The following is a 16,392-nucleotide window of genomic DNA, read 5'->3' on the forward strand; positions in this document are numbered from 1 at the left end:
TAAAACGGAGGTGGTTAGCAGCAGAACTCAAATCGGCAGTGCTACTCCTAAGCCTGCAGGGGAAGCCAGCTTGGAGTTTGTCTCCCGTGGAGGTTACATTGAGTTCTGTCTGGAAGGCGCTTTAGGATCTAACGGTGGCAGTAACTGTCTGCTCAGGATACAACTTTACTTGTGAGTAAAATGGATAGTTTAACCAAATCCTTTGAGACTGTTAAATCTGAAACGTCATATAAAGTTCTACAGGTACAGGAAGAAGTTAAGGTTATGAAATGAACAACGGATACTCTGGTAAGAGACAAACTCTTAACCCACCGGAAAATTGAACAAATGAAGAATTATAATAGATGTTTAACCTTGAGATTGTTGAACTTTCCTAGAGCTCCAGGCATGACTCCTACAGATTTCTTCAAAAAATATTTAACGGAAAATTTGAAAATTCCTCTTTCAACTATTCCTCCATATAATAAAATATATTTAACAACTCTTGCTCAAAAGGGAGTGGAACCTGTGAATGATGGGAATTTGCCTCAATCAATGGGAATTGGATCAGAGAATCAAGATCTGTCTGCGTTGTTTGAAGATTTATTGTCAGAAGTATCTATTTGAGGGATGCTTATTGCTTCGTTTGTATTTGAACAGGACTTGAACTCAGTGATGAGATTATATTTCAAGTTCGCTTCATTACCTTTTTGTGGTCAAAGAATATGGCTTTTCCAGACGTGACTAAGGCTACGCAAGATAGAAGGAAGCAATTTCTGGCATTGAGAGGAAACAAGGAAAATAGGTGCATCCTTTTTGTTAGCATATCCTTGCAAGTGTTTGATGCGCTTCCTGGGCAATAAATATGTTTTCTATGAACTTAATCAACTGCGAACCTTTTTTAGATCAGAAGAAACTATCCAGAGGACCGATGAGGACTAATGATTTAAATGAATAATTAGTGGGGATATTCAGGGTTAAGCCATTTTCTTTTGTAAAAAATTTTCAATAGATAATTGATCTCCTTGTCTTATCCCACTACCCCTCAATTTGTGGTCTAAGAGTGAACTGAATTACCTGATTGTAATTTCTTTAAATTACTTTCTCTGTATTTCATGAGAAGTTTGTTTTACTACTTGTAAAAAGTTTAAATTGCTACAAAAAAAATGTAACCCAATTGCTGATACTTGCCCCTGAGGATAACCACTATATAATATAGACAAGGAGTGTAATGAGTGCAATTTTTTAAGAAGGAAAGGCTTCAGAAACTCGGTATTCACTATATGCAACCATGAATTACAGACTGTCATCACTCAAGCATATTTCACTTCAGAGATCATGATACAGGTTCCTCATCAGTCAAAACCTCAGCTAACTTAATCAAGACTTTAACGGTGGTATTATATTAAATACCAAATAAACCAGGTAATGACACCTATCTGGGGTATAGCGTGGACTGGAGGGTGTGCTCGACAGAAAGCTTCTGTTTCCCAAATGCTTCATCGGGGTAACTTGGGCTGCGCTCTAATTCAGAGGGAGCAGAGATGGATCTATCGCCTCAAGACTCTTATGCCAAAAGGGCTGAATAGCCGTATAGAATGGAAGGCGTATTTATGATTCCTCTCTGCCCCCTCGGTGCTATTTTAGCATTGGCTCTTGTATATCCTGCTCTAGGGCCTGTTTCTTAAAAAAAAGAAATTTCCTTCACAGCTGATTGGTGCTTGGCGTTGGCGTTCCTTTAAAATCTGGGCGCCATGTTTGTTCGTCAGCGGGGTTGGATAAGTACCAATCAGCTCCCTGAAGGTAGGAGGTCCTAAGAATAATACTGTCGATTATGCTGTTATGCGGTATGTGTGTTTTCCATGTTATATTTGTTCATGAGTGCTTTTTATGCTAACTTTTTTAGGGCAATATTTGACATTTGAGGGCGGACCTCCCGATGAAGCGTTGGGAAACAGAAGCTTTCTGTAGAGCACACCCTCCAGTCCACGCTATAGCCCAGATAGGTGTTATTACCTGGTTTATTTGGTATATAATATAATACCACCGTTAAAGTCTTGATTAAGTTAGCGGAGGTTTTGACTGATGAGGAACCTGTATCATGATCTCTAAAGTGAAATATGCTTGAGATTGCATATAGTGAATACAGAGTTTCTGAAGTCTTTCCTCCTCAAAAAAAACTGCACTCATTACACTCCTCCTTCTCTATATTATATAGTGGTTACAAAAAAAAATGTAAAATTTCAAAGTCTGGTTGCTGGGGAGAAAAATGCCCATTTGCAGTGCCTTTATATTTTTTTGTTGAAAATTACCTGTAGTTAAATTTATTTTTATTTTTGTTACATTTGTATCCCACATTTCCCCACCTATTTGCAGGCTCAATGTGGCTTACATAGTACCGTGGAGGCATTCGTCATCTCCGGCAGAGAACAAATACAAAGAGTTATTGTGGTCGAAGAAGGTTCACGTGTTATAGACACATTGGGGATTTGTAGAGAGGAAGAGTTATGCAATGTCTGTTTCAGGCTTTGGTTTCGTTGTGTTGCAAGGTTTAGGCATTTAGGTTGGGTCGATGGGGTATGCCTTTTTGAACAAGCTGTTTTTTAGTGATTTCCGGAAGTTTAGGTGGTCGTACGTTTTCACGGCTTTTGGTATTGCATTCCGCAGTTGTGTGCTGATGTAGGAGAAGCTGGATGCATAATTTAATTTGTATTTGAGTCCTTTGCAGCTTGGGTAATGGAGATTTAGGTATGTTCGTGCTGATCTGATTAAGGAGTCTCGCGTTAAAACTTCATATCCTGCTCGTCTTTTGAGGAAAAAACAAGTTTACCACCTAACAGATCTTTTGTGGGCCGAAGGATTACAACTGCTCAAATACCTTTTCACCTAGGAGCAGTATTCCAGTCTTAGCTGTTGGTGCTCAGATCTTTTAAGATTACATGTTTTTCTCATGCTGATGACATTTCTCTATTGTTCCCAGTGGGGAAAACACCACCACGAACTTTCATTATGATGACAGTGTTTGATAATCTGTCAATGGATGTTACTAAATGACTTGAAGACTAATCCAGACAAAACTAACCATCATGTGGATGAGGGGTAAAGATGTGGAAATAACCACAGTTTAAAATGAAATTATCTATGGCTGAAATTCCCCTCCACTCACATATTAAAAATCTTGGAGTGACACTAGATTCCTCACCGAGCATATGGATAAATGTCTAAATGAAAGTGAAAGCATTTGTTAAGCTCAAACTGTTATGCCGAATTAAACCATTTCTAGATCCCTCTGTTAGCAGTGATTGAGTCAGCTGCAATACTGTCCTGTTAGGTTTGCTGGATTCACAAATACTAAGATAAGATTAGTGCAGAATGCAGCAGCCAAAACTGATCCTTGGTGGGGGAAGTCACCAATCATGCTACCCTGTTCCTTGACTTCCGGTAAAGGCTAGAATACATTTTAAGCTATTCTGTTCTATCTTTGTTATACAATTTTTGTATTCTGCTATAAGGCCGCTACGTTCTGCACAGAACACGATAACCTTCGGACTCAGTATGTCGAAAATCCACTACTAGGAAGAGATCTTATTGTAGACAGTGGCCATGATTTGTGGAAAAAATGACCTTGTATCTTAAGAGGTGGTTGTTGTACATTCAGGAGGGGTGTGAAAGTTTGTGTACTATTCTAATAGATAAGTCAATGCAAAGTTAGTGTTTGTCAGTTGCTGTATACATTTGCATTGTTAGAAATTGGGAGTATGGCCTAATTTTTTTACTTTTGTAATCCACCTTGAGCCGCATTTGAGGTAAGCGGAATAGAAGTGGTCATGTTTGATTAGATTTGACCTGGATCATCCACTTAAGCTAAAATATACTTAACTGATAGTGCTGTTAATATCTCCATTCAGGTGGACTACAAAGCAGACGAGTGGTTAATGAAGAATATGGACCCTCTGAATGATAATATTTCTACATTACTACACCAGTCTTCAGATAAATTTGTTGCTGATCTTTGGAAGGATGGTAAGTAAGGGATAAAAATCTGCCCATTTGCGTTTTTAACCATAATACTAAACTTACCACCATCAACAAAGGCTGTTAGAATATTTAGCCATTTTATTGGCTTTCTTAATAGCTGTAAAATGGGATTACAAGATCTTCATGATATTAAGAGTTTGACCCTGGACTTACAAACTTGTCCCTTTTACCCTAGACAGGCAGTAGTTCCTTTTTTTTTTTCTTTTTTTTTTTGCGCTTAAGATTTGGCCAAGGAAGGCAGGGATCCTCCTTTTATCTGTCTCTGAAAGGACTGTGGCCAGTCAGTCTAGAAGTGGGTTTGAATCCTCCCTGCTTCCTCCTTTTGACTCTGGGCAAGGCACTTAACCTTCCATTGCCCCAGGTACAAATAAGTACCAGTATATACTATGTAAACTGCTTTGAATGTAGTTGCAAAAACCACAGAAAGGCGGTTTATCAAGTCCCATTCCCTTTCCCATTAGTGTTGGGATACCAGTGTTGCTGGGGAGGGGCAAAGATCCTGTTGCTTACCTCCCCTGGAAGTATGGAATGTTTAGCCAATTAAGCCATTTGATTTGCAAGGTAGCATTCCATACCTGAATTCTGTGGTGGCGCAGCAGATGTGGTTGGATTTTTTTAGAATATATGTTAACTGGAAACGAAAATGTAAACATTTGCTATTTAGCAGATTAAAAAAACAATTTTCTCCTGTTCAGTTAGTGCGTGTTTTTTTCTGTCTCCCAGAAACACCTTATTCTAGTCCCCCTCTGCTTCCTTCTATAGTGGAGTTTTTTTTACCAGCTGTGCATCTTTTCATTTTGTGCCTCTTCTTAATCATAGATCTTTGGACAAAATTTTAAAAACTTAACATGCAGCTGACTCTAGGGGGAAAAGCATAAAATGGTAATTCAGGTACAGTGGCATGGTGTGGATACTCACATGGTGTGGCTTGTTTAACACGTGCACATAAGCTTTGCGCACTGAACACTTAGTGCAATATGACCATTCGGTAAAATAAGTTGACTTAAAAAAAAAACTGTTCCCGTTTCTTTAGTGCGGTTTTCTCCTATTACTTAATATATTAATCCATCTGAGGAAAGATAACCTGCACATTACATAGGGATATATGTCCTAGTTCATGTAGAAAGCAGTTCTATAGCTAGGATGGTGCTAGTGTCCAAAGTACTTAAAAGAAAAAAATTCTAACCAAAACAGCTCTCCATGAAACATAGCAGGAACATAATCTCATAATAATTTGAATTGTGAATTTACATGGATGACTATATATTGTGTTAAATACAAAAACACATGGCTAGAATGCTGCACTTTTTGCATGGATTTTTTTTTTTTTTTTTTTACTCAAGGTGGGGGGAAATGCTGAGGTCTATTCTGTTTTGCTTTTCAGTTGCAGTGGTTTGCTCAGCTTCTTAAATGAAAACAATTGAAAGTGATTTCTAAAAGTGAAGATATTGGAATGGGTTAATAATGCATAGAACTTGTTTATACCAAAAAATCTTTTCTTTTCACAGTGAAATTATGGCTGCTAGAATTTCTTGCTGTTCTTGTTCAGCTGTTACGTTTGAAAGCATTGTTACACAGGGTGGCTAGTTTGAAATGGTGCCCATATTAGAGTGCTCTACTGTTCCCACTATCTTCTCCTCTAGTTCAGATTCCATATATTTCTGAATTCGGTTCCAATAAAGTTGGATTTTGGGACATGTCCAAAATGCTTGCTAAAAGGAATTGAGTCCTACCACACTTAATACAAGTAAGGGCGTCTTGTAGCCCTCCCATATAAAACAATTGGGATTGAGGCATGTAAGCCCTAAATACAATCCGATAATAGCTTTCCCTCAGGTGGGCATCCGTAGTGAGAGTTAGTGTTCTTCAGTGTGGACAATATATCCTAATGAAGTAGTGGGGTGGCCAGGTCTCGTTCCCACCTTTGTCTTAATGCAGTAAAGTCTTTTTGGGATTCCCATTTAGTAAGGGCCTTGTGGAAAAGTGAAACTGAAGCCCCTTTTGATGTCCTGAAATAATCCCCATGTGGTTATTTAAAAGTTCTTTATCTAAAGAAGTTGTATAGTGTTTGATCTGACAATGAGCAAATCTATTCCCCCAGGAGGATCCCACCTGATTTTGTAGCTCTTCAAATGAGATAAACTCTCCCTCACCGTTCAGTAGATGTTCTAAATGAGATATGCCTTTGCCTTCCCATAAAGCAAAAATTGGGTTATCCAGTCCTGGTTCAAACACGAGGTTACTTTGTAATGAAAGCTGATCTGTAATCTGGCCCCCCCCCCCCCCTCGACTTCTAATGAGCACGCTCCACACAGCTCTCAATGAGCGAAGCAAGATATTCTGCCTAAATGTTGGAGGGAGCAGGGGTTGTTTGTTGCGTAATAAAGAGTAAAGGTTATAGGGATCACATAATGCTGGTTCCAGATCTAGTGGGGTGTGGTAATGGGTGTGGAGAAACCAATCCCCCAAATGTCTCAATAGGCAGGCCCGGTTATATAATTTCGTATTTGGTAATCCTATGCCGCCTTGGCTGTAGTTCCCTACTAGATGATAAAATCAGATTTTTGGCTTTCTGTGGGCCCAGCAGAACTGAGAGAACATTTGATGCAGATCAACCTTGGATTCTCTGCCAAGCCGCCTCCTCCTCTTCCCTTAACCCACTCCCTCAATCACCCAACCCATGCCGCCTCCTCTTCCTTTCCTGATATCACTGAAGAAGAAACCGCCCACCTTCTTTCCTCCTCGAAATGCACTACCTGTCCCTCTGATCCCATTCCCACCAACTTACTTAACTCCATCTCTCCCACTATCAACCTCTCTTTCCACCGCAACTGTGCCTGACACCTTCAAACATGCTGTAGTCACACTGCTCCTCAAAAAACCGTCATTAGACCCTTCCTGTCCTTCCAACTACCGTCCCATCTCCCTCTTACTCTCTCTCCAAATTACTTGAGCGTGCCGTTCACAGCCGCTGCCTTGATTTTTCTCTCCTCTCATGCCATCCTTGATCCGCTTCAATCCGGCTTTTGCCCTCTACATTCGACTGAAACAGCACTCACTAAAGTCTGTAATGATCTATTCTTCGCCAAATCCAAAGGCCATTACTCCATCCTTATCCTCCTAGATCTATCCGCTGCTTTTGACACAGACAATCATAGTCGTCTTCTTGCCACACTGCCCTCATTTGGATTTCATGGCTCTGTTCTTTCCTGGTTCTCCTCTTCTCTCCCACCGTACTTTCAGAGTATATTCTGGTGGATCATCCTCCACCCCTATCCCACTCTCAGTTGGAGTACCTCAGGGATCTGTCCTTGGGCCCCTTCTTTTTTCCATTTACACTTCTTCCCTGGGTTCTCTGATCTCATCTCACGGTTTCCAATACCATCTTTATGCTGGCGACACCCAGCTCTACCTCTCCACACCTGACATTACTGCTGAAACCCAAGCCAAAGTTTCTGCCTGCTTGACCAACATAGTTGCCTGGATGTCACACCGCCACCTGAAACTGAACATGGCCAAAACTGAGCTTATTGTCTTCCCCCCAAACCCACCTCGCCTCTCCCCCCATTCTCTATTTCAGTAGATGGCACCCTCATCCTCCCTGTCTCATCTGCTCAGAACCTAGGAGTCATCTTTGATTCCTCCCTCTCCTCCTCCGCTCATATTCAGCAGATGGCCAAAACCTGTCGCTTCTTTCTCTTTAACATCAACAAAATTCGTCCTTTTCTCTCTGAGCACACCACACACACCCTCATCCACACTCTTATTACCTCTCGCCTAGATTACTGCAACCTGCTCCTCACTGGCCTCCCACTTAGCTATCTATCCCCCCTTCAATCTGTTCAGAATTCCACGGCACGTCTTATTTTCCGCCAGAGCCGATATGTTCACATCAGCCCTCTCCTGAAGTCACTTCACTGGCTTCCGATCCGTTACCGCATACAATTCAAGCTTCTCCTACTAACCTACAAATGCTCTGACTCTGCTGCCCCTCCTTACCTCTCCACCCTCATCTCCCCCTACATTCCTACCTGGAACCTCCGCTTACTGGACAAATCCCTCCTTTCTGCTCCCTACCCCACCCTTTGCCTGAAATAGACTTCCTGAACTGATACGTCAGGCCCCATCCCTACCCATCTTCAAATCCTTGCTCAAAGCCCATCTTTTCGACTCTGCTTTTGGCACTTAACCTAACCATTACTCCTCTATTCATTACCACTACCAATCTGTCTGTATTATGCATTTGCATACCTTAATTGTCTTTAGCTTTTTAGATCTATTAGTCTGTCCCAATCAGTGGCGTACCGGGTGCACGCCGCTGGGGGGGGGGGGGGGCCGTGCGCCTGCCGGCTCCACTCGTTCCGTGCTCCCTGTGCCCCGAAACAGGTTACTTCCTGTTCCAGGGCAGAGGGAGCATGGAACGAGTGAAGCCGACAGACGCGCGGCACACCCCCCCCCCCCCCCCAGCAGGTAAAAAATCCCCCCCCCCCCCCAGGGGGGTGTCGTTTCGCTGGGGGGGGGGGGAGCGCATCGGCGATCTGCCGCGGGTGTCAGCCACCCTAGGAACACCACTGGTCCCTATGAACTATTGTGTAATCAGATGTACTATGCTGTATGCTGTCCTAATTTGATTCTCTGTTATGTCCTTTAGACTGTAAGCTCTTTTGAGCAGGGACTGTCTCTCTTCATGTTTGACTGTACAGCGCTGCGTAAGTCTGGTAGCACTTTAGAAATGTTGAGTAGTCGTAGTAGAGCATTTAGTTTTTTCTGGAGTAGTCGTAAAGGCAGTGTTTGCAAAAGATAAAGCCATTTTGGAAATACCACCATGTTCACTAAATTCGCTCTGCCCATCATCAACAGGGGGATGTCCCTCCAACCCTCCAGGATTTTCCTAGTGGCCTCCATCTGTGCCAAAACATTAAGTTGGTAAAGCACAGAGACATCCATGGACAGGAGGATACCCAGGTATCGGAAGGAACGCTCTGCCCATCGCAGTGGGAGCCCAGGTCCCCAGTTTCTCTTCAACTGAGCAGAGGAGGGCAGAGCCTCCGACTTGCAAAGGTTCAGTTGCAATCCTGCATAATCCCCTTACTCCCTAAAAATTTCTAAAAAAGCCGGTAGAAATTCTATTGGGGGTGAGTAAGGTGTACTAATATATCATCCACAAAGTCTGCCACTTTTCCACTTGTATGCCTTGTACAGACAGGGTGTCCATAGGGAATCCAGTGCCAGCACAAAAAGGAGGGGGGTGATAAGGGACAGCCCTGCCGCCTCCCTCAAATTATTAGAAAGTCCTGAGATTCCACACCATTGACCATCACCTGAGCCCATGGTGAGCAATACAGCGCTTTTATAGTCCAACAGGAAACAACCCGAAAAACCATATCTAGACAGGGTTGCAAAAACGAAATCCTAGTGCACCATGTCAAAGGCTTTCTCGGCGTCAAAGCTAGCTAGGAGTGAATGTAAATCTTTCCTATTTCAATATTATAGCATAGCCAAACTTTTCTGAAGGATTTTAGCTACTGATAAGCCCTTAATGAAACCCACCTGAGTTTAGGCAGAATTCAAGCCAAACGGTTCGACAAAATCTTGGCAACCCAGCTTGGTTTCAGAATTCAACAATGAAATAGGGCGATAGGATTCTGGAATAGTAGGATCGCGACCCGGTTTCGGAAGTACTATAATTTGTGCTGTATTTGACAGTGGGGGCAGCACTTCAGCGTGCACCATTACATTGAACATGCTCATCAGAGGGAATAATCTCACCCCAATTTTTGTAGAACTCTGCACGAAAGCCGTCAATACCAGGTGCCTTTAGCAAAGGACTTTTTCAGATTGCCAGGTGTACCTTCGGCTTGTAAAGGTTGGTTTAATGCGTCTCTTTCTGCTGAGTTTAAGGAAGGCAGATTTAGATTATCAAGGTATAAATCACTACTACTACTACTTATCATTTCTATAGCGCTACTAGATGTACACAGCGCTGTACACTTGAACATGAAGAGACAGTCCCTGCTAGACAGAGCTTACAATCTAATTAGGACAGACAAACAGGACACACAAGAGATAAGGGAATATTAAAGTGAGGATGATAAAATAAGGGTTCTGAACAAGTGAACAAGGGTTAGGAGTTAACAGCAGCATCAAAAAGGTGGGCCTTTAGCTTAGATTTGAAGACGTACCGGCTCAGGAAGTCTATTCCAGGCATATGGTGCAGCAAGATAAAAGGAACGGAGTCTGGAGTTAGCAGTGGAGGAGAAGGGTGCAGATAAGAGAGATTTACCCAGTGAACGGAGTTCCCAGGGAGGAATGTAGGGAGAAATAAGAGTGAAAGGGAGGAGGGAGATGGGGCGATAGTTGGAAGGACAGGTAGGGTCCAATGAAGGTTTTTTTAAGGAGTGGTGTGACTACGGCATGTTTGAAGGCATCAGGAACAGTCGCAGTGGACAGTGAAAGATTGAGGACATGACAGATAAACGGGATGACAGTAGGAGAGATAGTGTTAAGTAGATGGGTGGGAATAGGATCAGAGGAACAGGTAGGTAGTTTCGAGGAGGAAAGAAGATGTGAAGTTTCCTCTTCAGTGATTTCAGAAAAGGAGGCAGGGGTTGGAGGGTTGAGAGAATGGACTAAGGGAAGGAGAGGTGGAGGTGACCTGGTTGAGAATTCAAGTTTAATCTTGTGAACCTTATCATGAAAGAACTCAGCCAGAGTCTGGGGGGAAAGTGAAGGGGGGGTTGGAGGTGAAGGCACTTTGAGGAGAGAGTTCAGTGTGGCAAAGAGACTACGAGGGTTTGAGCCAAGAGAATTAGTCAACTGGATGTAATAGTCCTGTTTGGCAAGTAAAAGAGCAGACTGGAAGGAGGTCAGCAAGAATTTGAAATGTATGTCAGCATGGGCACGGGATTTCAGCCAAAGGCGCTCGGCAGGGCGGGCACAGGAACGTAGGTAGCGGATTCTAGAGGTCAGCCAAGGTTGGGGTGTGGTACATTTTACAGAACGGGGAATGAGAGGAGCGATAGTATCCAGAGGAGAGAATAGTATAGGAAGAGACAGCCTCATTGACAGACTTGGATAACATAGTGCTAGAGAAGAGATTTGAAACATTGGAAGACAGAGTAGAAGGGTCAATAGCCTGAAGATTCCTAAATGTATTGGTTAAGATTGGACGGGACTGGGGAGGAGGGTGTTTAAGTGTGAAAGTTAATCAAATGATGGTCAGAGAGGGGAAGGGTTGAGGCACAGAAACTGGAGAGTGAGCAGTTTGAGAAGAGGATAAGATCAAGACAGTGGCCGTTCTGGTGAGTGGGGGCAGTGGAGCACAGTTGAAGATTGAAAGAGGATGTTAAAGCAAGAAACTGCGAAGCATAAGAGTCAGAGGGATCATTAGCATGAATGTTAAAATCCCCAAGAATAAAGGAAGGAGATGAATGTTCAAGAAAGAAGGAAAGCCAAGCATCAGTCAGTGAGAAAGGAAGAAAGGGACACAAAATCCCCTTGTCCACTGGGGCAGAATAAAGTTGTTGATAATAAGAATAAAATATTTGGCAAATATCCTTCTGTGTTAGCGTGGGCCCTCTGCTTTGTTCGCATAGTGAAGATTTTTGATCGACACCCCCCCCCCCCCCCCCTTTCGCCACAATTGAGACATCAGCTGACCTGCCTTGTTCCCATGGTGGTATGACATATATCTATAATGGATCTGGGATTTAAGGGCTTGCTGATGCAGGAGTATGTTTTATGTTTAATATATTTATTAATTTCAAATATCATAAACACCATATTTGAAAAAGAAAAAGTACATTCCTCAGAAATTACTAATGAAGAAATATAAACATATTAATATTAGTTAATACTTCCAGTCCACAAATGGGATCCAAGATTAACAATTAAGGAGAATAAGAAATTTTACAAGAAATTATAAACCGGTTTTCTATGGTTCTCATATACATTCAAAGCTTTACCGTTGAGAACTTCTGGCTACTATAAACTCGGAAAGCTGCAAGGAATCAAAAAAAACATATTTAGCTGACAGTTTACAATACACTTGCAAGGATATCGTAGGAGAAAAGTGGCTCCCATACAGAGAACCTCTGGTTTTAACAAAAGAAATTGTCTGCGTCTTTTTTGGGTATCTTTAGACACATCCGGGAATATTCGTACTTTGAAACCCAGGAAGTCATTGTCTCTGCTTCTAAAAAAGTTTTTCATTATTAAAGCTTTATCCAAAGATAGAGCTAAAGTAACTAACAGGGTTGAAGCAGTTACTAGGTCCTCTGTTGGGATTTCTAACAGTGCAGAGACATCATGAAGTTGCTCAGGTTGTTGTAAAGAGGTATCCACCATAAGTAGTAAGATTGTACAATAGGAGGAAAGGTATTATCTGAGAATCCTAATATTTCTTTTAACGTTTCTCTTGGAGTAGTTATAGTTCTCGGAAAATTTAAAAATCTTAAGTTGTTAGATCTCTGAATAATTCTCCAAGTTTTCAATTTTTCTTTTCATATTTATTACATCTTTAATAGTAACTATTTGCAAGTCTTGAGCTTTCTCGAATTTCTCAGATAAAGATTTAGACTTAGAAATTATATCCTTCCTTTCTGACTCTGCAGCCACAACAGTATCTTCTAATTGTTTAACCCGAGTTTCAATGAGCTGTATTTGTGGGCATAACACTTTCCCCAAGTTTGCAATTAAAGCCCAAAGGCTTTCTAAGGTAATGTCAGTAGGTTTCTCTTCAAGAAAATTCAAAGTACCTTGAACTCGTGTATCGTTGGATTGAGTTCCTTCTGCTCCCAAGTTCACAGTTGCCTTTGTTCCTCCCACAAACTGAGGTGAAAACTCCTGAGCGGACAGAGGGGAAGTCCCACCTTGTATTCTTCCACTCTCCAGGGTCGAAATTCCAGCTCCCGTCGATTCCATCGTAGCACTTTCCAGAAGCTGCGGGGAAGATGCCATCAATGGAGGGGGAACGCTCAGGGGTTGCGGGGGCGGAATTCGCCGGTCGGGGCTGAGTGTCACATCCAGCAGGGGCAGCGTCCCAGGCTCTCCAGCTACCCCAGGCACCGCCAATCCGCCGCTCACCGACCCTTCTGGAACCTGGAGTCCCCGCAAAAAGGTATCAATAGGACCACTTATCGTTGAGGTACGCCGGTCCGGGGAGCTATGGCCGCCGCTTTCCCTCAACGCTTCGGCATTGCGGAAATCGAACAGAGCGAGGAATCTCACAACCGATTCAGTCGGCCATCTTGGATCACAGGAGTACGTTTTAGCTCTGCATGAAGCTCTAAGACTGTCTTTTTATGCTCTGTAGTGTGTCTGACCAAACTGCTGACGCTCTGTGCAGAGTTGGCAGCTTAACCGTAGTATCTCTCGGTCCCTAGCCTTCCTAATGTAGTGAGAATAGCTGATTACCTCCCCCCTCGACACAGCTTTCGCTGTATCCCAGTAGAGGATCGGGTCAGCTTCCTGTTCTACATTGTGGGTTTTATAATCTTTCCAACAGGTAAGGAGCTTAGTGTGAAATGCAAGATCCTTATACAGCTCCAAGGGGAAGACTCAACGTCCCTTCTTTGCTGCAGACCTATTCGGGCACCAGTCCATCCACACCCAAGTGTGGTCAAATATAAGGTCCTATGTCTGCTTTGGTTACTAACTCAAGTAACTGCCTAGATATCACAGATAATTGATACAAGCCTGCGTATAGTCTTTCTCTTGGGGGTGGAGCCACCTACCAGACATTGTCTAAATCTAATTGATGGCACATATTAGGCAAACCTCTGCTGTTATGGAGATCTGTGGCTGCTGTGGGAATTGACTTGTCCACCCTCAGGTCCCACACTGAGTTAGCCCCCCCCCCCCCCTCCCCCCCACTAATGGTGTCGTGGAAAAGTGTAGGAGTTTGGTAGTCACCTTCTTGTAAAATGTACGATCAAATTGATTAGGAGCATAAATATTGCATACTAAAATTTTCTGATGGTCTACTGTTGCTTTGCATAAGATATCTACCCATAGGATCCACATGAATAGGTCGAATTTGCTCTGCTATCCCTTCTTCCCTTGTGCTGCTGCTGCTATGCATTCCCTCACCCACCATGTTTTAAGTTTGGCATGTTCAGATGTGTTTTTTGTAGTAGAGCGATATCTATTTTGTGTCGGTGTAGATGTTGTAAAAGTTTTGTGCGTTTAATAGGTGAATTTGTATCCCCCCCAAGTTACTATTTTCACTTTGATACTGCAAAATGTGAATCATAATCCAAGATCAATCTAGTAAGAGTTTCCTGGAAAGGGTGTCCTGTCCCAGCCAGCACTCCCCCCCCCCCCCCCCCCCCCCCCCCCCAGAGGACCTCTTCAAATGGTCGGATGCTTCCAATGTCACATCAGTATTCTCCCAAAATTTCCTGTTTAAATTGCGTTCCTGCCCCAATGAACTCTAAACCCCCCTTCTTCCCATACTCCCCCCCTCTCCCTGCCTCCCCCTATTACATATCCCTGGGTTCCCAACATGGGACCATCACATATTAACATCCCTCCCCCAAACATCCCCCTTAATACTTTTTACAACATTAACAATGTCATCAAACTGTTACTAGTAAAAGCACTCAGGAAACCAATTTTACCAAGAAAAAAACCCCAGCTGCTATTCTGCCTCTGACTCAACTCGAACAAAGGAGCCCCCCACACTTCTGTACCGACTCTGGATACAGAGAGGCCTATCGTAGTCCGGTCCTTTGGCAACAGCTAGTCACTGTGGCCTCCCGCCAGCCATTCATGAAGCAAATGACTTGGATCGCCGGGATAAGCGGTCAAAGCATACATTATTGGAGAGGGCCATGGCACAGTTATGAATCAGCCCCCTCATTAGGATTCCAAGTGTGGCAGGGGTTCATGATATTCCCGGCTCCCATAAATCCAAGGAAAGTGTAAGAAAGAAAAGAAGAAAAAACAGTTATTCTGCATCTCATTCATCTCAACCAAAGTAGACTGAGTCCCCACACTCCTGTACCAACTCTGGATACAGAGAGGCCTGTGTACTTGACCATGAGGTAGTCTGGTCCAGAGGAGACAGCTAGTCACCATGACTTCCTGCTGGCCATTCATGAAGCAGATGACCTGGATCTCTGGGATAGGCGGTCAAAGCGCACTTTATCGATGAGCATGGCACAGTTATGATTCAGCCCCCTCATTAAAATTTCAAGCATGGCGGGGCTTGATAATATTCCCAGCTCTCATAAATCCAAGGAAAGTGCAAAAAAAAAAAAAAAATCCATTCCTGCTGTATAAATTGAGTAGGGCAGCTTAAGACCAGCTTAGGCTAGGAAACTTCCTGATAGTCTTCAGCCTTTAGCGGGTGCAGTCGTAACCTCCTCTCCTTCAATCTCATTCAAACAAGCTTGGGCTTCTTCCACCGTGTGACAAATCTGAGTAGTACCACCATGGGTCACCCACAGTGTGGTTAGGTAAAGCAACACAAAGCAGATTTTTCGAGAGAATAGTTTTGAACAAATAGGAGTAAAAGCCCTGTGTTGCGCTGCCACCCCCGAGGAATAGTCTTGAAAGCATAAAACTCGCTTGTCATAATTGAGTTTGTTCCCTGCGCGCACCGCTTGCATAATGGCGGTTTTGTGTGCAAAGTTGAGGATCTTCAGTATAACTACTCGTGGTGTGCTTGGGGCCTAATCTGTGAGCTCGTTCCGCGTGTAGGGGCCCATAGTATGTAGATAGGTAGTTCTTGCGTTAACCACAGTTTTAAAAAGCCAACCAGTTCCTTGTCTGCTATGGTTTGCGGGAGGCCCACTAGACGACAGTTATTCCTCCATCTATTCTCTGAATCCTCCACCTTGCTTTCCAGTGCCACTACTCTTTTTGCCAGTTGTGTGTGAAAGTCTTCCACTGTGGTGACCCGGTCCTCCACCGCGCTCATCCATGCCTGCCAACCAGCTTGGTCCCTGGTTAGCTCCTCCATTTGTGCCTGCAATCTTTCCAGTTTATCAGGGACAACCGCCTCTCCAGCATAGCCTCCAGGGCCAAGGTAATTTCTGCTATCTAAGCCAAAGGTACCGACTGTTGCAGCGGCTTCAGGGATGGTACCATTTTGTCTTCCAATGCGCGTTTGCGACCCTTCTCTTTTGCCTGCGAGTGGGCCGTCATAAGGAGCGGGGAATCGGCGCAATTATTTTGGAAAGGGTTCACCCCTTGCTGCCAATGTGAAAATGTTCAAGTTAGGGCCGATGACCGATAAACTCAGGGGTTTAGATGGGGTAGCCGGAGAGGCTTTCTAGCAGCCGCTCACGGTCATGGTGTCATGTGACTTTCTGTTTTTATACTTAAAAATATTTAAATATAAAATCATAGTGCTTGAGGCTTGTGCAGATG

General features: G+C 43.3%; 1 protein-coding gene across 1 annotated transcript in view; it reads left to right on the plus strand.

Annotated features, from left to right (window-relative positions):
• Positions 1–16,392, plus strand: part of MYH9 (myosin heavy chain 9) — a 390,958-nt gene that overhangs the window by 194,842 nt on the left and 179,724 nt on the right. Inside the window, 1 exon segment of the mRNA XM_030206870.1 lies at positions 3,888–4,002. Coding sequence (XP_030062730.1) covers positions 3,888–4,002 — 115 coding nt within the window.

The sequence above is a fragment of the Microcaecilia unicolor genome, chromosome 1 (assembly GCF_901765095.1).
Source record: "Microcaecilia unicolor chromosome 1, aMicUni1.1, whole genome shotgun sequence".
In the NCBI taxonomy this organism is placed as follows: Eukaryota; Metazoa; Chordata; class Amphibia; order Gymnophiona; family Siphonopidae; genus Microcaecilia; species Microcaecilia unicolor.